At 42.8% G+C, this 23,725-nt stretch overlaps 1 protein-coding gene across 6 annotated transcripts; it reads left to right on the top strand.

Moving 5' to 3' along the window:
- The first annotated feature begins 82 nt into the window (after window positions 1-82).
- tead3a (TEA domain family member 3 a) lies at window positions 83-23,380 on the top strand. 6 transcript variants are annotated; one of them, XM_084679849.1, is made up of 14 exons: window positions 83-249; window positions 2,581-2,828; window positions 11,374-11,438; window positions 11,615-11,677; window positions 11,769-11,831; window positions 14,140-14,151; window positions 14,555-14,665; window positions 14,758-14,798; window positions 16,668-16,729; window positions 16,823-16,959; window positions 17,121-17,294; window positions 18,042-18,182; window positions 19,608-19,760; window positions 21,339-23,380. In XM_084679849.1, exons 2-14 carry the CDS (start codon window positions 2,822-2,824, stop codon window positions 21,450-21,452), a joined length of 1,143 nt encoding a protein of 380 aa, XP_084535975.1. In that variant the 5' UTR covers window positions 83-249; window positions 2,581-2,821; the 3' UTR covers window positions 21,453-23,380. The 6 variants fall into 6 exon arrangements, with proteins under 6 accessions (XP_084535975.1, XP_084535979.1, XP_084535978.1 ...); XM_084679853.1 differs by lacking the exon at window positions 11,615-11,677; XM_084679852.1 differs by lacking the exon at window positions 11,769-11,831.
- Window positions 23,381-23,725: the final 345 nt, after the last annotated feature.

Raw genomic sequence — 23,725 nt, 5'->3', positions numbered from 1 at the left:
GGGGCGGGGGCGGAGTTTGCGCGGTCCACAAACTTTTGTTGTCTACGCGTGTTTTGTAACCACGCCTCTTTTTTCTCCGTTTTCTGAGAACGTTGAAATCATTCCAAACTCATACTTCGCATACCAACTTTACTGTTAATCTTAGATACATTTTTGAAGAAAAGGGCAACGGCCAAACAATCGGATACAGTGAATGAGCGATTTGTTAAAACCGTGCCATTAAAAGCAGACGTAAGCCGCCACTGTAAGGTGAGTGAGCACCGAATGGAGCTCTTTGTTGTTTTGATCAACTTTCATGCAGCTGCTCGGCGCGCCTGAAGTTTTTCGGATCTTTGTCATATTTCGCATTTCTTTGAATGTGATCCTCACTCTGCATACTAAAACGAGTAAAGGTTTAGGAGGCATGGTATATTTGCGAACTCATGGGGCATTTTCGTTGTAATGGCGGTTATTTTCCAGAGTTGACTACTTGTTGGATTTTTCAATGCTTCTTTGGTTGGTAGGCTAAGCTAACTAGCTAGCAAGGTTGTGCTCCTGGTTACTGCAGTGATACGGGGCAAGGGAGAGCTTTGAGTTGCAATCACTATCTTGCTAATTGTAGGCGAAGCTAACTAGAAAACTGGATTAAGTTAATATAACTACCCCTGCCGAAGGGCCCTTGTAGGCCTGTGCGTACCTAGACTGAATTTATATGCGGAATTAGGAAACGAATAGGCTAGTTGGGTTTTTTAAATGGACCATATTAGGAACTGGACCGTGTTTTGTCCTAGCTTTCTTGGACAACCCGAGGTCGTTTTTGTTTTCAAGTATTGCTTCCTCCCCTCACAAATCAGTTATATCACTGATTGAAGTTGTATTAGTGAAACTTCTCAGATAACAACCGGGACAGGTTTGACTTGTTCGGTAGTTTCAGAGGTGAGAGGAACTAGGCCTTTAAGCAACATCCTAAGAACAACAAGATACTCCAGTTGAACTTGCTTCTCTTTCATGCCTGCGGAATTAATGTATTATGGAACACCTTAGAGTTCTTAAAGTCTCGTTAAACCTATCCTATTTTCTCACATTGGATTTGTGGAGCAGACAAGGAGCACATCAACACTTGATAATGGAGACACTTTTGAAACCAAGGTGAGAATAGGCCATCTAATTGTTCTCATGTTGAAGGAGAACGTCTGTAGGGCTTTATCTTTGATCCCTTATCTACACTGGGCTTTGTCAACTTGTAGGACATCAGAAGAGAGTAGACCTGGTTAGGGCCTCCAATGAGCAGTGTGTTTGATACTGGGACTTACAGCACCCTTGTGTGTGTTTGTGTATATTTGCTTACCTCATGGGCTGTATTTAGCACCACGCTGCTCTGACTCCTGCAGTGGTCCTCCCCCATGCACATGACTTTTTGGGCTAAATTTAAACTATTGGAGTTTGAGTGTTTGTGTTACGTGACATCACTGTAGACCAAGGTCAACTCCTAGCTCCTGTGCAGCTCAACCACACCATACCCTTTGTTTCAATAAACATCTTCAATGAGTCTTCCCAAGCCTTCTGCTCCAATATCATTGTATCAGCCTGGCCATCTACCCAAGACCCCATCGGGGGCTGCTTTGTACTCATGACAATGGCACAGCTGAGTCAGCAGCGGTTGGGAGCTGTCACGAAGCTCTCACCACAGCAGGGGAATCCACTGAGATCCTCTGTGGTCCAGAACCTATTAGCTGCACTCTGGAAAGCATTACACAGTATACGAGAGGGCCCATCACACGTAGCACTCTGAGGTCCCAGGAGCGTTCTCCTTAATAACGTGTCATTTCCTCATATGGCGACGCAGGCAAGTTGTGGGCAGCAGCTGAGGGAATAGGAATGGGCAGGAATAATGGGAATCTATGATTGTTTAAAATGTTTACTCAGTTATCGCAAGTATCTTACAGTAGGGCTGCTCGTACAACATCAGTAGATTGGTCAAATTGGATTGACCCATTTGAAAAGAAAGACCGGACTATTGTCAGCTTTGCTTCTATACATTAACTACCTACAGTAACCTATAAACAACCTGGCCCACATGTGAGACCTACATCTTAAATTGTAACTCACACAACAACTCGTCAATAGTTTGTGTGGATTAAATAGTAAGCATAGGCCCAGCAAAAACATTTGCTCATCAGTCGTGATTGTTAATTCGCAGCAGTATTACAGTGAGCCCAACTGAAGGTCTTGACGCTGACCTTGGCGGTTGTCTCCGATCGTTTTTCACGACCTCTTGATGTTTTGCCAGAACGTTGGTCGTGTCTTCAAACTGTCGGTGCCAGCTCAGTGCTAATAATACCTCCTCCCGACCTGCTGTGGCCATAAAACCACTTCGTCGAATATGACCCCAGCGGGCCTAGCCCTGAACGGCAACATTGTCAGTCTTAGAAATCTGTCACCTTGCGCAGCAGTGGAAGGCCCTGACTACTCAGCTGCCTGTCCCTCCGGGTCCCTAGTCCAGGATCAGACCACCTAGCAAGGGATCCAAGCTGTAACCCCACTCTTTCTGTCTCTCTCACCCTCTCTCCACCCTCCTTCCTCTTCCACCCATCCCATCAGGTGTGTCGTAGGCGGAGCCGTCACCATTGCGTCGGAGTGGAGTTGCCGTGGCAGCCCTGAGGGGGGGCAGGAGGATGGAGGGGATGGAGAGGAGGAAGGGCTGGGGGAGGGTGGAGAGCGGGGCCTGGATGGGGATCCAGAGGGGGTGTGGAGCCCAGACATCGAGCAGAGCTTTCACGAGGCACTGGCCATCTACCCACCCTGCGGCAGGAGGAAGATTATCCTGTCTGATGAAGGCAAGATGTATGGTAGGTAGACCCAACACACAAGCACTCTTTCAATTAACTTTATGTTCCTGGTAAATTCAAGTGTTCAGGTAGATCTGTACACAATTTACAACATTTACCCCACACACAGTTCAATTAATCTTTACAGATGTTCAGGTAAGTCTGTGTGCACACACAGACATGCTGGCCCAAGTTGTTCACTCATGTAACAAACAGGCTACAAATCCACTGGTACTTCACTTCAAATTGTTACAAATCAAGTGTGCCAATGTTTTATAATAATCAAGAGATCCACACAGGATCAAACTATCATTTAAAATAAGTAAAGTCTGGTGTGTCAGCCAATACACACAGGTATCTTCTAGCTTCCAATGCCTTCTGGTTCATCATACTGGCATTGCAAATCTCATCACATCTCAATACTCAAAACTTCCCCATTGCTCCTTTTGATAAAGCTTTCCGTTTATAGGTAAACTTAAGGGAGGTTAAAATTCCCCTTTTGGGAATTGGAACTAGCCTGACGTTGTCATACTCATAATTCTAGTCAGAATATGAGTCTGAGAACTCTCCGTTGGGCTTTGACTACAGGGCGTGTTTCAAACGAGCCTGGAAAACAAATGCCTCTTCGCTCAATTAGATAGACCTACAACCAATCAGTGCAACGTAATATGTTGTTTGTTCAAAACAAACGCAATTTAAGCGCTCTTTTGTGACGTGGGTGATTACGTTACTTTCTAAAACTGGTTGTTCCCATCCTTGATTGTGATTGGCTATATCGCGTTCCATGCCGTTGTAAAATCCAGCATAACCTCACAGGTTGTCCTCATAACATTCTTTAACATTCCATATTACTGCGCATCGAATATTTCAAATTGAAAAAGACGGCAAAGATGTCCATCTGGCTGTTGCGTGGCAACGATTTATGTAGGAACTATACTTTGTAATAGCGGAAGAATGACGGTTTATTATTAAACTATTTTGTTTCTAATTGTTTTTATTGATGAAACCATATCAAATATTTGTAGTAACAGTTTTAGAAAATCAATAAGCCCTGCGAGTTCGTGGTTTACGCTGATTTTAGAACAGGTAAGGGGGTTTTCGGCACTCCGCTTCGCGTCGTGCCTAACAACTCCCCTTACCTGTTCTAAAATCAGCGTAAACCACGGCCTCTTGGGGCTTATTGCTTAAGTTGATCATCTGTCCATCATTGTATAAAGCCCGCCCTGGCAATTTCATTGGTACGCCCAGATTCTGGTTTTCTGTAGTTGTTCCCCAATACAAGACCCTCCAGACCCAACTTCCCGACCACATTTTTTTGTGGGCTGGGAGAAGTTGGGCTGGCAGCCAGGCTAAATTGGAACAGGACCTTTGTGTATTTTTAGTGTTCTCAATAAAGAGGTCAGTGGTCTGGTTCGGTCCAGCCTGTGTCTTGTTGGTCACCCAATGGATAAAATAACTGGATCTGATGTCATAGCTGACAAAGGCATAGGGTCAGATGTTAAATGATTGGACCTTTAAGCTGACAGAATTTCTTGTGTGTGTTCGGTTGCGTAACATTTGACATGACATGAAGCTATGTGTAAAGTACAGGTTGTCTTTAAACTGTTCTCCTCTCACACAATGATAGACATATGGCTAAAAGTGTTGTCTATTTTGATCGAACCCACTCTGACTGGCTGTGTGTGTCTTGAGTATTTTGACCCTCCTCCCCTGCCATAGTACAAGCCTTGGCTGACTGCCAGACATTCCCAGCATATTTCCCTTGGCTGAGGGGTGGCATTCCTGCGAGAAGCAGCCTGTGTCGCGTGGTATGTATGTGTGTGCGCGCAACTGGATATGTGATCCCATGCGACAGAAAGGGAAGGTTTGTTTCAGCGTTCCGGTATTTTCTCCTTTTGTGGAAGTGTGGGCTCATAGGTCCAACCCCCATTCTGCCATAAGAGGCCGTGTGCACATACCGCCACACACCCTTTCCAACCAGACATACATTCTGGGCCTCTCTCTCTGCACCCAACCCCCCCCCCCCACTGGTCCCCCAGCGGCTGTGTTGTGTGTCACCCCTGCCCTCCAAGATGTGTCATCTGCAAAGCAGTTCTCCACCGGTTCACACCGCCACACCGAAGTCAGCAAATGCCCAAAACACACTAGCTATATATATATGTATTGTGTATGTAAACATTTTTTATCTGATTGTTGAGGCTGAACACGTCATCCCACGCATTTTTGTGTGTGTGTGTGTGTGTGAGACTCCTGCTCCATGTGATGTATAGGAAATTCAATAAGGTGATGAGTCATCATTTGACCCCCACCCCCATAGGTCGTCAGGACCTCCTCTTCCCATAACTGAGACGCTGTAGGCTGGAGTAGGGCCAGGGTGTGTCTGGGATAAACATTTTCAATCTATTAGCTTTTCATCAGGTATATCATTGTATTAAGCACACTTTTAGACAGTGGTTATTAGTCAAAGCACCTCTCCCCTTTGCTAATAATAAGCTAAAAAAGGGAGAGATTGAAAAAAGGTGAGAAAAGCAGGCACAAGGTGAAAGGAAGGGATGAGCTGACAAACCACTGCTGCTTTTTGTGGAGGCTGTGTTGTATCAGCTCACAACATTTACTACTGACTCACTACATCTGCTGTTCTCCCCCTTACCAGTGGACAAGCACCAACTTGTCTGGGTCTCATACAAGACCCCAGAAACGGTCTAGTACACTCACACACATGCACCTGTTTGCCGTGCATACATGAAAACACTCGTAGTGATCGAGTGTGTGTCATGAGTTTTTACCCTGATTTATTGTTTGACATGGAGAGAGAAAGAGGTTTAGTGCACTTCAGTCTACCAGTTGTCTTTCTCCTGACCTGTTCAACTGGTGAGGCAACCTTCTCTTTCAACACTTCTGGCTTACACAATCAGCTTCCACTCCTTTATTCTTGTGCGCGCCCTCCTTTTTACTCTTTCCCCACCGTCCCATTAATTAACACTGCTCTTATAAATCCCCTCTATTCAGGGCGGCTGGGATACTTAATCTGATTATTATTTATATTTGCATATGGGTTCAATCTATCATTTCTTAGCAAATTGCATTTTCTTGCTACCTGACTTCAGCCACCTCTCCACTGCTCATGACGGGTCACAGGCCTAGTGCTGAAGCTCTGGGCCTTCTCAGGGCTCCACACTAACTTTTTGCCTTGGTTGCACTGGTGCGCCTAACTTTTTTATTTAGGTGCACCAGCACAAAATTTAGGTGCACCCAAAGTATTTCTTGCGTCAACACAATTTGAAGGTCCCGTTTTTATCCTGCTCCATATACCAAAATAAAACATTTAAAAATAGAAAGTGGTACTGTTTAAAAGTGCTTCCCTGAACTGAGACTTACCATTTCATGTCTCAAAGTCTTATAGCGCGTCCCCCCATGTTGTCGCAGGCCCTGCAGATGGCCACAATCATAGCTCCATGGGTTAGCTCCATGGCCCAGCTCCGTAAGGGGTGGGCAATTAATTTTTACAAAGGGCCACATGAGAAACCTAAAATGCTTTGGAGGGCCGCATCAATGATAACTTGAACTTAATTCTGCTCACTATTCATTTTCTCCCATTGTAAAAAGCAGTAAAGTATATATTTTGATTAGCTGCTACTGGTTATCAGAATAATGATATTCTGTAAATATTTATATAAATATTTTACATTTTGGTGTAGGTCACATGGACTATAGAAGTTTTTACAAAGGGCCATATGAGAAACCTAAAATGCGTTGGAGGGCCGCATCAATGATAACTTGAACTTAATTCTGCTCACTATTCATTTTCTCCCATTGTAATAGGCAGTAAAGTATATATTTTGATTAGCTGCTACTGGTTATCAGAATAATAAGGTTATTCTGTAAATATTTATGTAAATATTTTACATTTTGGTGTAGGTCACATGGACTATAGAAGTTTTTACAAAGGGCCACATGAGAAACCAAAAATGCGTTGGAGGGCCGCATCAATGATAACTTGAACTTAATTATGCTCACTATTCATTTTATCCCATTGTAAAAAGCAGTAAAGTATATGTTTTGATTGGTTATCAGAATAATAAGGATATTCTGTAAATATTTATATAAATATTTTACATTTGGGTGTAGGTCACATGGACTATAGAAGTTATAAACAGTAGAAAACAAAAACAATCATTACATCAGTGTTTACTTTGTTCTGTGAGAGAAATCCAGTGGCCTTGAACAAGTGCATCGAAATCTGTCTGAATGTGTAGTGTACATGCGAAGGACAGCTGACAGGTGATGATCAGGGTCTGCAGTTTAACTTGCAAACCATCAACGATCTGCGCCCACTGAATCAGTCGAGTTCTTATTATGTCCGCGTTCATTTTTTTCTTTAGTGCCGATTGAAATTGTAATCCTGTTCTCCACCAACTACGAACACAGCTTTGACTTTGACCTCAGTAAACAGATACTTAGAAGTCTTTTCGTTTTTCATTTTTGAGGTCTACTGTAACCAACAGCTAGCTCTGTTGTCGGTGAGGTTGCGCAAGCGAACATTATGTAAATCGCCTGATCACTGTAGTCTTTCAGGACTACATATTTACTACCGCGCAACACATGTATTTATTTGTCATTTTTGATTTTCTTTACGCGGGCCGGATTGTCACAACAATGCCCAGGTCATAACTGATTTTCTGGTGCTCTGGTCGTAATTTCAATCAATCACACAGCACGGAGCAGTGTTAGCCTACAGGAATATCTGGACCACAGCCAATCAGAGGCAAAGACCCGCCCCGTCTCTGTCTCTGATTGGTTTAGACCATGATATGATCGAACCATGAGTGTGAGTTCCGTCAATGAAGAACAAACGCTTCGTTCGTAGAGAGGCAGCGGGTGCAAGGAGGTTAGGTGCACCGGTGCGACCTAGGAATTGTTTTAGTCGCATCCGTACAAGTTTTGTTCGCGTAGTATGGAAGCAAATCGTTACCAAAATTCAAATGAAAATGCATTTCCAGAAATGCATTTTCATTTTAAGAATGTGGCTGCATTATTTGACTCATAAATGAAATTAGTAATCAATCATCCTATTTGCATTTTAATTTTCTTTAAGACTGCTCATTCTTTCACTTAAAATGAAATTCTTGAACTTAAAATGAAAACGAAAAAGACATTTGAAATTTAATTTTCAAAATATGCCCCAGCAAATAGATACCAAAATTCAATTCGAAATGTAAAATTTGAAAATGAAAATGCATTTTCATTTTTAAGAACGTGGCTGCAAAATCGTGACCACAATTCAAATTCAAATGCATTTCCAGAAATGCATTTTCATTTTCAGAACGTGGCTGCAAAATCGTGACCACAATTCTAATTCAAATGCATTTCCAGAAATGCATTTTCATTTTAAGAATGTGGCTGCATTATTTGACTCATAAATAAATTAGTAATCAATCATCCTATTTGCATTTTCTTCCTTAAGACTGCACAAGTTATGCCATAATCAAAAAGATAACAGAGCGGACATTGCATATTCATGTTCTGCCCGCAAAGACCTGCCCATAATTCGAAAACGAAAATGCATTCTGAGCGGCGTGTATGCTCATTGCAACCGCAAGCTATAAGGACAGTATGATGTTGTGCTAACAGCTATTAGCAATGCTAACGTTTCCTGTATATAGCATACCAGGTAGAATGCTAAATAAGTTTCTACACACATCAAATGACTCTAGCTAGACTAGCTGTAGTCGGCATTGGAAGGGAAGCTTCCGAAAAATAGCCAGAAAACGAACAGCAGTCTGGCTTATTGCTAACGGCTGTCCAGATAATCTATTTGAAAGAACTGGAGAAAGGCAGGTGCTTGATAAAGGATACGTTAGCATTGCTAGTAACTGTTACTAGTAACCACGGCCGGATTAAGACAATGGGCTTTAGGGGCTGCAGCCCCGGGCCTCGCCACCAGGGGGGCCTCAGGTTGCCCGATGTCGAGTGAGTCAACGGCACTGCGCATAACATTAGAAAAATTGAGAGTGAAAACAAAAATAACGTGCGAAAATTTCCGGTCAAGGAAAGCAGAGAGTGTGGCCAAAATGGGCCTAAACTCGAATAACTTAGGCAATTTTTTTATAGTACAAATCGTTGTCAATCAAAAGGAGATGCAGTCTTTCGACACACCCTCCAATCTTCAAGTAGAAGCCCAGCGTCCAGGCCAGCCCACTCCTCCATTCACTCCCAGAGACGCTGAGCGTCCAGAGAAGAATAAAATAGAAGGGGAAAAGATGCCAGGCGGGACTGATAAAAGAAAAAAAGGTAAAAAAAGAAAGATCTGTCACTTCATAAATCTTGGTTCTTGCAAGGGTGGGAACAATATGTTTTCTCAAAAGCCCTGAATCTTTCAGGTAAACATTTGGGTTGTAATTTCCGGAAAATATAGCTAAGAATTTGACTCCAACGTAATGTTCATATTAGGCTAGGCTATATAAAGCTAAAAAAATCTATTTTGCACTGATGCGCGCTCGCATTAATGTGAAGTTACGATTTCACCTCACATCAAAACCTTGACTAGGTAGGCTATTAGGTTAGGTTAGGTCACCAAATGTAAATCAGAATTTTGATATTTTAGGGGAATCTGAGCTTCCATTGCAGTCTTAAAGAAATCGCCACTGCACACAACACTTTCTGCTTTTGAGTTCCATTTTCACTTTCTCTCAGCCTACCTTGAACGGACCACCTAGCTACGTAAACACATTCCCGAATTCAATGGCGGCCTCATTATTTCGATCAGCGTAACCGGCGTAGTGCAAGCGTAGGATTTGGGTTTGGTGGGAAAAATTGACCATTTTCGGCCTAAACCGAATCCCGTCCTAAAGCCGAATCCGGTTTAGGCCGAAAATTGTCAATTTTTCCCTTCGATCCCTACTCAATAGAGCATGACATACTGCGCCAACTTCTTTCTTTTCTTTCAACTTGTTCTCTACTTTGAAGAGCTCATTGATGAGTTTGCATTGAGAAAGAGCAGAAAACTGACCTTTTAATATCACTGATGTGATGATGGTGAGTCACATGTTTAAACTGATCATATTTATAGAGTGGTTCTGTGGACTTTAAATCACTGATGTGTTAGCCTGACGTTGTCATACTCATAATTCTAGTCAGAATATGAGTCTGAAAACTCTCCGTTGGGCTGTGATTATGGGGCGTGTTTCAACCAAACTCGTAAAACCAATGCTTCTTCGCTCAATTGGATAGACCTACAACCAATCAGAGCAACGTAATATGTTCTTTGTTGAAAACGAATTCAACCCAAGCGCTCTTTCGTGACGTTGTTGATTACGTTACTGTTGATCATCTGACCATCATCGTATAAAGCCCGCCCTGGCAATTTCATTGGTCCGTCCAGATTCTGGTTTTCTGTAGTTGTCCCCAATACGAGACCCTCCAGACCCAACTTCCCGACCACATTTTTTTGTGGGCGGGACGAAGTTGGGCTGGCAGCCAGGCTACTGATGTGTCAGTGCACCTGGCGTGGGTTTGTGGGCGTGTCATGATGTGCGTCGGGGCAATATAGGGGCCTCATCCTGGTAATTAGCCCCAGGTCTCAAAATGTCTTAATCCGGCCCTGCTAGTAACACCTAGACTGTAGGCATGTAAACAAGTTTAGCTTGCTAACGCAAGAGCATAGGTAGAATGTGTGATAATATAGCCTAGTTTATTAGCAATGAGGCTAACGTTGATTCATGTTACTGACTGTGTTTCATTCACATAAATAACCTGTGCAATGTAAATCTACAATTCACGATGCATGTTTATCCAGATCTTTGTCATGTTATTTTTCAGCAAGTTATTTAGAGCTAGCTAGCTAACTGAAGCCGAGTAGAATCACGATATGGTTTGGTTGCTAAGCTGTAGCCTAACGTTCTACCCACCCAAGTCAATCCAGTTTGCTTCAACAACAGAAGTGGAAACATGTATGTTATCATTTCAAATGATATATAGTCAATCTGTTGAAAACAGTGTTGTGTAGACAAAATAGATTTATCTGCGCGTTTTTATTTCAAGTCTCCAACGTCGGTGTTTCAGCGAGTGCTGCTGTTGGCGTTTTTGCTCCCCAGCTTCACTCTTTGAAAACCAACCAATCAGTGTGCAGCTCATCTAAATATTAATGAGCATACCATAAAAGTACAAAAGCTAGTGTTTTTTCCCAGGAACATTTCAGAGGATCTGTCAGTGGGCATAGAACAGCACCCGGGCCATTAAAGATCGGTATATTTGGGGGCGTGATGCTGACTTGATTGACAGGTCTACCCGCCAGGGGCATAGAGGAGAAAGGCCGTTAGCGAGGTGGACGCCCTCTCGTCCAAATTTGGTCCCTTTTGGCTCCAAAAACCAAAGATGGTGACCAGGAAATCCTAAAATCAAGTCTTCAAAACAGGCTTTCACTAACGAATGGGTGATGTCACAATGACTACGTCCATTATATATACAGTCTATGCTTTTTCCTTGCAAATGTTTTCCCTGGTCATAAGCCGGTTTGGCACCCTCTTGTGGTAGCGCTGTCTCACCACTGGGTTATGTTGTGTTGCAGGGCGCAATGAGCTGATAGCACGCTACATCAAGCTGCGCACTGGGAAGACCCGCACACGCAAACAGGTTAGCCTGACATAAACACAAGACTCAACAAAGTGACTCTGGGATCTTACTTTTCCAGCAATAAACGTACATATCTAGATGTTTTTGTTGTTGTGGGATTTTATAATGTAGAAGAACCCAGTATGAGCATTTGTGTGTTTTGTTTTGTTTTTTTAACTCTATCCCACACACCCCAGGTATCTAGTCACATTCAGGTGTTGGCGCGTAAAAGGGTACGAGAATACCAGACAGGCATCAAGGTAGGTACCAACTGAACGACGCTCGCTCTCCTTCCTCTCCAGTCACCTCCTTTTCTCTTTCCCTCCTCTTCCTCCTCCTCTCTCTCCTCAGGTCTCTAGTCACCTGCAGGTCTTGGCGAGGAGAAAGTCACGTGAGATTCAGTCTAAGCTGAAGGTATCCCACACACTCAACCGGACTGCTTTTCTGCTAGCCGCTTAACCGCTTTGCTTAGTCCCAAACCCAAACAACCCCATCCCCATAACATCCCCCCCTTCCCCCTCGTGGGCTTCAGGCGCTAGTTAAGGTTTGTGTTCAGTTTTCCATGGCTGCTTCCTGGGAGGGGTTTTCATTGGCTGTGGGGCCTGGACATGTGCGTGGTTTAACCCAGACCAATCACAGCTTTGGTACACAACAGATCATTTTGTGGCAGTGGTAGCTTTCACTCTAACTTGACTTGTGCCAACCACCCCACCCCCCACCCTCCTTTCTGACACACATTCATCCTCCCCTGCCTCCTAACAATAAGAGTTTGTTTTTACACGTTGGCTGAAGGTTGTGGTTTGGTTAGGGCCATCCTGATGGGTTTCTGACCAGAAGGAGGGAGTTAGAAGACCTCAGAGGATCTTAGCATCCCATCCATACAGTATATTATTTAGGACCTTAGAATGTGGAGGGTTGGCTCGGCTTGCATGGGTGTTCAGTAGAGAGTCCAGGGGAATGCTTGGGACATGCATGGCTATGATATAGCAGATAAACACGCACACATCCATACTTCTTTTAACCTCCTTCAAGTCTGCCTATGGGTCTGGCATCAAATTTGTAAAAGCACAGCGTCGATCACCTCTTAAGTAGGCTGGAGACTGTCTACCTGCTATTCGTATCTTTTTGATGTGTTATACTTGACAGTATAAGTCTCTTTATGACACAAGAGATCACATAACAGGGCTCGAAATTAACTATTTTACTTGGTAGCACTAGTCATTTTAAATAGATTGCAGCACCAGCAACATTTTAGGAGTATTGTCTCTTCACATTTTGCGTGTTAGTTAGCTCCTTGTCACGTGACAACGTAGCGCAGTGACAAGGAGGGATTGATGGCTAATATTAGCCAATTTAAAATCTGTATTAATATTAAGAAAGTAAAGACAAAGTTTAATTGGTTATGTAATGTTTGATAGAATGGTGGACCGGTCACTGTATCGGCACATACTGTGCAGTAGCATATTTAGCAAGCGTTTTGTAGAGAAATTAAAACAGGTCGCACCTTAACGATTAGACCACGGGTGTTCAATCCTGGTCCTCGAGAGCCCCTGTCCTGCATGTTTTAAATGTTTCCCTGCTCCAGCACACCCGATTCAAATTAATGGTCATTACCCGGCTTCTACAGAGCTTGATAACAACCCATTCATTTAAATCAGGTGTGCTGGAGCAGGGAAACATCTAAAACATACAGGACAGGGGCTCTTGAGGATCAGGATTGAACACCCCTGGATTAGACGATCCAACAAGCGACAGACTGATCCTCAACAAGTGCACTGCCCCATTACCCTTTTTTGGAAAGATTTAAGTTATGTTTAGTTAGACAGGAAATAGGGGAGAGAGGGAGAGCAAGACATGCTGAAATGGCCCGAGACGGAATCGAACCCGGGAAGCTGTGTTGGGCCCATATCGTGTGCACCCTACCCAGTGACATTGCACATGTTGTTAAATCATTTCAATGGGCTCTTTAATAGCTAAAATGAACCATGTATAATTAGCATATTTGGTCACTCAGAATTCAAATGTAAACAGAATGTTTATTTTGATATACTTTAATATTATTGACAGTTTACCACCTGTTACCGTCACACTAGTATCTACGTATTTCACAGGTGTTTTCCCTTTCCAGATTGAGATCTGTTGTCCCTATGGTTGTGGAGTTACATGTAACTTCTTTTTGAGATATTCAAGGGGAAAAAATACTCACACACTCCATTTTACCGTCTGCCTGGGATGGTGGCATAACTATAGTTTCAAATTCCTGTATTTCTTCTTCTGTTTCTGTCTTTCAGTCTCTTCATTACTTCTCTCTTTATTTGTCATGTGATCTAAGTTTGAATGAGTGGACGCCATGAATGTGAGCATGCCAACCTGACCTGGTACAGAGGTTTAGAGAATAACGCACACTCTTAAATTCCACATTCCTGGTTATCAAATGCTTAAGTCTTAGTATGAACTATATTTTCTGTCAGGAAAGTCAGTTAGATGAATTGTCAGTAGGCCAACTCTACTATCAGAAGTTTTACTCAATTCAACCAGAGGTAGGACAGCCTGTGTGCACAACCTTTACTGTTCAATGTTTAGCACAACTTCCTACACTTCAAAAGTTGTTGTTGTGTTGACAAATGGTGTCCCTTCTTGGAAATTTCATGGCATTTGTTCATGTTGTTATTCTTACCTTTTTTAATGAGCCAATTAATGATTTGTGTCTTTTTTGCTGTAGGCCATGAACTTGGTAAGTTGGAGTTGGATTTAAAAACCTTGAAAAAATGTGCTTTGTGTGCTTGCCGGCTTGCGCAGCTGCAATTGCTTGCCCTTACACTTCCTGGAACATGCATTGCCCCCCCACTCTCCCTCCATATTCATACACAACCTTTAGTCAAGGCCCAAGCCCTCACCCAACACTTAGCTTAGCTTGGCTTTCTTAGCGGGCTCTCTTGCTTTGCCCCTTCTACCAGCACACACTAGTTGAATCTCTCTTTTTCTTTCCCTGTTTCCCCCACATCTTTTTCTGCTCTTCATTCTGTTGCTAAGGCTGGAACACTATTTCTTATTCCTTTTGCTAATGCATAAAAAGTGAAACATAGTTCTAATGGTTGGACTATACGTTAAACTATTATACTATCTATTTTTCTCAGGACCAGGTGTCAAAGGACAAGGCGTTGCAGAGCGTGGCTAACCTCTCGTCGGCTCAGATCGTTTCTGCCAGCGTGATGAAGCCCCAGCCCCCTTACCCCCCGCCTGTCAGGGTGAGACACACACACACACACACACACTCTCAAAGTTTGAGGTGTTCCTTTCTGTAGGTGTCTGTAACCAGTCTTTTCTTGTGTCTCCTTAGTTTTGGCCTGGCATCCCTGGACAACCTGGACATTCTCAGGAGTGAGTTTCACTGGGAGAAAGAGGGAGGAAGAGAAGGAGAAGCAGTGCTGCTGCTAGCCATTTTGGTGCCCAAAGCAAAATCCCCCCCCCCCCCCCCCCCCCCAGAAAAACCCCTGATCGTTTTTGCCTGTTTAACTGTTTTATTACCAAACATATAACTCAATACCAATAACACAACAGCAGCATTACAGTGTAACACCTATTCAGAGGTGGTGGTTCTCTGCTGTGTATCTGTCCCTAATCAACTGGTTGAGGGTGGTTGAACAGGGCTTGGCAGGGACGGACTGGGAGTAAAAATAGGCCCTGGACTTTGATCCAGACCAGCCCACCAGAACCGGCCCCCGTAGACGCCACCACAGCTTCCCTGCCAATGCATCCACATTCTGTGTTTGATGTGATGCTAGTTACAGAGTTCCTGACTTACAGCGAGCGTGCAACGTGCGCAAGCCAAAAAAAAGGGCCTTTATTTGAGCGCAAAATATTTTTTTGAGCTTCATGTAAAAAAAACTGAGGTTTATTTCAATTGGTAAAACCTTGTCTCGTGAAGGTGATGTCTTTTTGTCTCTTAATTATTCAGCCCCACCCTTTCTTAGCCTGGTTTTCCAAATTATAAACATTTAAAACTGAAAGCATGCAGCCATGCAGCATCTTTTATTGAGCTTTTATTACTCATTAAAAAAAATATTTGATAAATCAAATATAAAAGCATCATAGAATGTAATAACTACTTACTAACCGAGAGTGAAGTCATGCCGGGAAATATCAAACTGAGGCTGGAACTGCAAAGCCGAGGTTTGATATTTCCCAGCATGACCGAACGGTCGAGGTTAGTAAGTAGTTTATTATATGGCATTTTTAGCTTCTTTTCATTTTGTAAACGAAAATAAATGGTACCTCCAGGCTAATTGTAGCTAGCTCTCAAGTCTTCTCACGCTGCGTTTCATGTGTTGCCTAGCAACTCATTACTTTTGATAGAAAGCGGACAACATGGTTCTGCTAAAATGCCTTTAATTTCAACACAAAATAACGACACAAGTGATTAAAAGAGTCTAGTCTTCAACCTCACTTTCGATGACAAATCTTTTCAGCATCATCTGGATAGTAAAACTCAGCAGCTGACGTGTCGCTCACAGCCGTATTGACCGCTGAAGAGGGCAATACGCGTCTGGCATGACTACCCATTAGCCAATCAGAAAGCTTGTACCGTCGTTGCCATATAATAAAGTAAAGTAACAGCTAGCTGGCTTCAGTTACTTGTAAAATGCATGATAATGTTTAACAGTAAAATCTCAATTTAGCTTGCACCTAACATATTTGTGTGCTAACATTAGCAATAACGTCAGGTAGTTCGAGGTGTATGCATAGGCTAACCATTAAATTAGCAGGATATTTCCGGTATTTAACAATGATTTAACATGGACTTACCTGAATGTGATGCACGAGCATCATCTCGCAGTTTCTTTCTCTTTCTTTTTTCTGCCCCTGACTCCTATTGTTTCGAAAAGTTGAGCAAGTCGACTGTCAAAGTTCATTAGGCCACTGGGGGCACCATTGTAACTTTTTTGAGCAATTCAATATATCTTGTTCTGCCTGTTTTGTGATATACATGCCTAAAAGGTGCCTAATTTTTTTTATACTGAAATAATATCATTATAATTATTATAGCTATGATATTTTTAAGTTGGCAAATTTTTGGTGCCCCCTCAGGCGTTGTGGGAGAGGGGAAAGTAGAAAGGAAGGAGAGGGAGGGAAGGAGAGAAAGAAAGAAGGCATGGGGGGCTGGTAAGAACTGAGGAAATGTCAGCTAAGCAGAAAGGGCTTTGCTTCTGTCTGCCATGTTCATGTCTTCTCTACTGTCTTCCACTTCAGCATCAAGCCTTTTGCACAGCCCCCATACACCACCCTCCCAGCCTCGGTCCCTGCGCCTATTAGTAAGTGTACTCACACACGCAGACACACTCACAGACTGTGCTGTTCCTTTGTCAACATGTTAATAACATTTGACTGGTTTGATTGCGTCTCAGGTTACGAGCCACTGCCTGCTCCTCGGGCCCCTGCTACCATAGCAACACCACTGTGGCAGGACCGGACCATCACTTCTGACAAGCTCCGACTGCTAGAGTACTCTGCTTTTATGGAGAGCCAGAGAGACGCGGACACGGTATACACCACACAAACATCATTTCTGACAGGGTCGTCAAATCACCTTTTTCAAATTTTGAATCTAATTGGGAAACTTTTGCTCTTCCTCCTTTCCTTCCTTCCTTTCTCCCTCCCATCTCCTGACCATGTCCCCTATACATCCCCCCCCCCCCCTTATAGTTCAGTAAGCACCTGTTTGTCCACATCGGTCAGTGCAGCCCGGGATACAGTGACCCGGTGCTAGAGTCGGTGGACGTGAGGCAGATCTACGACAAGTTCCCTGAGAAGAAAGGGGGTCTGAAGGAGCTGTATGAGAAGGGACCACACAGCGCCTTCTTCCTCGTCAAGTTCTGGGTCAGTCCCCCCCAACACACGTATTGTAACAGCTGATAGATGTGTGTTCTCACTAGACCTTCATACTGTAGAGCAGCGGTAGCCAATACGGTGCCTGCACGGGCACCTGGTCGCCCCAGATGGACCAGGTGAGTTGCCCACAAGGCATGTTCTAAAAACTAGTCACCATGGAGCTCCATCAAACAATTGTAGTTGTTTTTTCTTTTTTTGTTTTATCAAACATGCTTGCATCAATGTCGATTTTAAAATGACAATATTGACTATAACATTTTTAAAACAGAAATGTTTTATGTATATATGTACATGTCAATTTTGTGTGCAAGGAATAGCATTTACTTTCTTGCATATTCTATACAAGTTGTTTTATGCTGGCTAGCTTCGTTTTGACTGGTAACATACTGACGTTGTTCCACAAATCCCCTAATAAATGCATAGACTAGGGTTAGTTTCTCTTGCTCTACTTGTTCACACTGCGAGGTATCTCACACTGCCTTGTGGGGCCTGTCATGTGACTTCCATTTAAAATAAATGGGAGGCAACATATTTGTCTACTGCTAAAAATTTCCTTGGGGAAACACTGTCCTTGTTTATAATTATTGTGAGGAATTAATTGACTTTGACATGTGATCAGACAGTCTCTTCACATATATTATTGAAACGTGCTATGTTTTGAAGTAGCCCTCAAAAAGGTTGGTGACCCCTGCTGTAGAGCACATGTGCTGTAATGTGCGTGTGTGTATGTCTTAGGCGGACCTAAGCAGTGACCTGGAGGAAGGACCTGGGGCCTTCTATGGCGTTAGCAGCCAGTACAGCGGCGCAGAAAACATCACCATCAGCGTCTCCACCAAGGTCTGCTCCTTTGGCAAGCAGGTGGTGGAGAAGGTGGAGGTGAGTGGGGGAAAATGTGTGTATGTATGCTGTTAGCAGGGTTTTGTTTTTTAGGTTATCAGGCATGCAAACTCCTCACCTTTAGGTGAAACTCACCTTTTTGAAACAGAACTGGGTGGGGGTCGTGGCCGTGGCCAAAACAGCATTTTACCCGTGCTTCGCAACTTTACAACTGGCTCTGGAGCCAAACGTCACTCCTAATGCCTAAACCTCACAGCCAATCAGAGGCAGAGTGTGGGGAGTTTTTTTTTCTTCTTCAAAGTCTGCAACATTGAGCAGTCCGTCAACAACTGATCCAAACTGAAGTTGAACACTGCATAATGAAATGCCCGTCTGAAAGCAAGCTTAAAGGCCCTTGCACACTGAGTCCAAAATTCGTATCCGAAAAGTTTGCTCGTTAAAAAATAAAAACGACTTCACATTATGTCAATCGCGCTTGCACACTGCCTCCAAAACTTTCGTCCGTCAAAAAACGTTCGGATTGGGTTCAATTTTCTGCGTTTTTGCATCCGTAGCCAGCATTTTGATATTTTATTTGGGAATTCAGAGCCACCGTACAAGCGAACGACAAAATCCAGAATGGCCTCTGACAAATTGATACACCTGGTAGCGACAGTCCATAAGCCGCAGCCAGATTTGGTCACAAGTCTCCCTCACAATCTTCCCTACAGTGCTGATGCCCAACCGAAAACTGCTGGCGATTGTGGTGAATGAGTCCCCAGTGCTCAGATACCTAAAATGATACAAAAGCCTATTATTATAGCACACAAAGTAATTGTGTGGTATTGAATCTTTGTTTCAATAGTGTGTGTGTGTGTGTCTTATGTTCTAGCAAATCATCATCATTCAAGTGATCCACAGACATTTGGAGGTCAATTTTAAATTTCTCTGGATCATTTCTGAGCTCCTCTCTGCGCAACTTCAGGATTGGATGGACCCAGTATTTCCTATTTCTCCAAATTTTTCTCTTTTTAATAAGAGAGAGGGCAACAAAACCATCCTCACTGCTTGATGAATCCATTTAGTATATTTTTTTTTCGCAAACGTTTAATAAATACGCATCGGACTCAGTGTGCAAGGTGTCTGTGCGTGATGAATTTTAGGCTGACGAATACGAAAAAAACGCATACGAAAATTTCGGACTCAGTGTACAATGGCCTTAAGGTTTTGCTCTCAGTGCACCAGATTGATGCGTTTGACTTTAAAATGTAATATATTTCCTTCTGGGGAAGCATGCCCCCGGACCCCCTTAGAGAGTCGTGGGTTCACCGTATCCTTCTCACCTTTTTTACCCCTAAACTGTTTGCATGCCTATGTATTTGACAATGCATAGGCATTTGACATGTATGTATGGATTTCTATTCAAACATTTGTGTTGACGGGTATGTATGGATTTCTATTCAAACTTTTTGTTGTCCTATCCAGACGGAGTATGCCCGAATGGAGGGAGGGAAGTGTGTCTTTAGGATCCATCGCTCACCCATGTGTGAATACATGGTCAACTTCATCCACAAGCTCAAACTCCTGCCAGAGAAGTACATGATGAACAGTGTCCTGGAGAACTTCACCATCCTACAGGTGTGTGTGTGTGTGTGTAATTATTTTGTATGAGACTGTGATGAGACAAATAAGATTGTATGATACAATAATGTGCTTTATTACGACAAACCCATTGTCTGGATTTGTCTGTGAAGTTGTCTGCAGTGGAGTGAAGGTGCCCTACGTTTAGCATTGTCAACATATAACACGGCACTGTTCTATGGCATATGGCAATTTACATCGGTGAACACACATGTTTAGGGATTATCCATGCTGAAGTAGATCAGGACCCCCTTCTTACAAAGACTAGTGGAAGGGCAAGTTGACATGTCACTCTGCTTCACATCAGTGAAGACCTGAGGCCTGTTCCATAAAGGTAGCTCAAAAAAGTTGGACTTAAAGTCCCAAAACTGACTTGAATTAGTTTAATTAGTCAAGCGGGGCTAAAGCGGTTCCATAAAGGCCAATTTCAACTCACGACTCCTACTTATTCAAGTCAGATTTAAGTAGTCAAGCTAGCTCGTGCACCCTATTCTTAAGCAGCTCGAGAGGTAAAACATGGATCATACAATCCACCACGGCAAAAGCAATGCACACAGCCACGTGACTTTTTCCAGAAAGAACTTTCCCTTTTAGCTGTGTACTATGACAGCTCTCATCCACCGCTTCATCAGAATTAAATAACACGCCATGATTGAGGTGAACAATAGGCTACGTAGTCAAGGTCTTTTTTAGACCTTTACTTCTTTGATTAAAAAACAGACACCCTCTAAACACATCTAAATTGACTTTTTTGACATTGTTTAAAATACATAACCTACTATTAATCAATACATTATCCAGTAGCCTAACTTTTTAACATGGTCTTTGTGTCAGGAAAATGGAGGATAAATGTATGGATTTAGGTTTGTTTTGCAATTGTAGGCTAATAATGGTTAACCATTATATAGCTATGATAATTATACTCAGATCATTTAGATTGAGATACAGGCCTATGCCTGATGCCAAAAAATTTGAAATCACAAACCACCATAGCCATTCATTTAACGGCTATGGTGTGTATCAAATCATTGTTCATCATTGTTTAATGCATTAGGCTAAATGTTGTAGCCTATGTAGGCTATTTAAGTTGATTTTCTATAAATGTAGTCCCATCGGGTCAGTGTTACAGGAATGTCTGGTTAAGCAACAACACGGTCTAAGCCTGACAATTAGCCTGCACCAGACCAGGCTCGTTTCGAAGCATAAGTTACCATAGTAAATGAGTTCGAACTACGTTGAGCTAGCTGTATCATGGAACCGAATGAACTAGAAATTAGTCAGACTAACTGACGTAAATCTGGCTTATTCGGTAAACTCGCTTTATGGAACAAGCCTCTGGAGCACTGGAGAGATGGCACAGGTGACTGAATTATGTACTGGCACAGTGTGGCCTGCCAGTGTCACCCATGTACCATTGGACTTTCAAATGTAAGTAAAGGTGTCTCCAGACAATCACACAAGCAAGATATCTGAGCTATCTATCCTGAAGGGAACAGTGTGAATTAAATGTGTTTGTGTGTGAAGTGTCCTAGTAGTGTGCATTTGCATCCCCTCACCTCCCTTGTTTCTCTGTAGGTGGTGTCTAACAGGGAAACTCAGGAGACTCTGCTGTGTATTGCCTTTGTGTTCGAGGTCTCCACCAGCGAACATGGAGCTCAATACCACGTTTACCGCCTCGTCAAGGACTAACACACTACAGCCCCCTTCCTGTACAGACTACTACACACACAACCCTCTCTACAGACTGTTCTGAACACGGGCACGCAAATACAAACCACAGAAGTTCTCTCCATAACTTACACATGTACAGACACACCCCCACACACGGTCTCATAGTGCACCAATCTACCAATCAAACCAAAAGCAGACGAGGAGATACTCACAGAGCCTCTGAACAGACAACACATGTAATATCCAGCCTCTATAGTTGGTCAGTCTATGACTTTATAACACATAGGAAACAGATGATAGCTGATTAACCCCCCCCTCCCCCCAGGAAAAACAATGTATTTGGCTTTCATCTGACTCCACCACAGGTTCTCCTGTAGGCGATGGGAGTTCTGCAGGTTTGTTGGCTGTAAGGGGGTCGGCGTCAGAGGAGATTAGTCAAATGTTCATAGGTCGCACACTATTCGATTTTTGACTGTGCTCCAATACCTCCTCGATACGTGTCATTGTAAAATGCTCTCATAGATCGGTTGAATTTTTGCAGATTTTTTGGCAGGAAACATGCGCCTCACCTTTTTAAAAACGCATCTCAGTTCTGAGAGTCTGAATTCTTAGGTGAGGGGCAAATGGTAACAGCCCTGTTAACCCCCCCATCCCTCCCACACTACACGTCCTAGTCAAATGCCATTGTTTTTATACACTAAGCCCTCCCTAGTGACCATAAGAGATTGTGAATTCAAAAAATAACACTCAAATAGTTTTTAATTTTTGCACGTTACATTTTTTTTTTCTCCACACTAAAATATCATTTTGTTGTTTAAATAAAAGGATTGACACTATTATTGTTCAGTTTTAAACAAGTTTGTCAGGCCTGAATTTGTGAGCTGGTTGGTAATGGACAAGGGCTTCCTGCAGTATTTCTACCTCCAGGGGCATGTGGTGACATTAAGATGTGTATGGTTCTATAAGCCTTAACCCAGCAGCACTGATGTATAGGATGTAAACTTTGTGAGCTGATACTCGAGACATGGTACTGTCTAATGTCAGACCTGGGTCACTTTTTTATGATGACATTTTTATGTGTAAAGCATAAACCTCATTTCTGTGTTTGTGTGTGTTTTCTTAGCGGTACCGCCAAGAGGGGCAAATTCATTTAAACAAATGTGCTATTTTTCTTTTCTATGTGTGATATTTTCAAATCGACAAGGTACAATCCCCCCTCCCCCTTCTTGCTATTGGCTGTACTGATACCAATTTTTCTTGGCAACACTAAGGATCTTTGTTATATCAGCTATTTGTATATGTCTTCTTTTGTTCTGATGATAAGAATTGGGATTTCTGTCTACCACCAGCCCCAGTTTTTATTTTGTTTTTGCCAATTTTATGAGGATGGCACCACTTCTATGTATCTGTGACTGTGTTGACTGACTTGGTGATGCATACTGTAGATCTATTTGGACATTTTCCAGGACACAGACTGAGTTTTGGTAGAAATGTTGGTGTTCCTCAATTGAAAGGGCTTCCTGGCCCCAGACTAAACTAAATATGTGCTGTTGACAGTGGTTTAACTGTTTCGGAGGGGGAAGGGTTAGAATAGACGTTTCCTCAACTACAGAAAGATCATAAGTTGATGGACCCAAGTAGTAATTCAAAATGGATCTTGGTTCAATTGAAACTGTTGGACTAGCCTTAACTTACCCAGACGTGACTAAAATATTTTTTTACAAATAATTGTTTTGTGGTTAAACTCACTTAAACATATCTAAAATACATGTTAAACTATATATATTTGTATTGAGGTCTGATTTACCTACCCATTTGTTTTGCTTGCCTGGTCTCTCCTCCAGTCAAATCTACTCTGTGGCGCCTATACTGTTACACTGTCCATCACTTCTCTACCAATAAAAATCACAAGGTGCCTCCTGAGCCAGTCTGCCTTTGGAAAATAACTCTCTCTTTGTCTGTATTGTTTTGAATAATGTCCATCCAGGCCCAGCTTTTGTGTTTCCTTAATTTACGGTGACCAGGCCTCCCCGTTTTCCGGAGACTCCCCGTTTTTGGTTACCTGTTCCCGGAAAAGTATTTTTATTTGTAATTTTTTTGCGGTACGTTAAAAACAGACCGCAAACTGAAATAATATTGTACATGGCGTGAAATAATAGTGTACAAGAAAGACCGGGCAGCAGAACCTATTGGTTGACGTGTTGCATTCTTGTTTTGGTCAAAAGAGGGGGCTGCTTGCTATAGTAGCTTCATATCACTGCTCGCACTTTGATTGAAAAATACTGTGGAAA

The sequence above is a fragment of the Hypomesus nipponensis genome, chromosome 18 (assembly GCF_054491055.1).
Source record: "Hypomesus nipponensis isolate SF chromosome 18, ASM5449105v1, whole genome shotgun sequence".
NCBI lineage: Eukaryota > Metazoa > Chordata > Actinopteri > Osmeriformes > Osmeridae > Hypomesus > Hypomesus nipponensis.
Note: the sequence above shows the minus strand (reverse complement) of the source record. Positions and strands in the feature narration are given on the sequence as shown.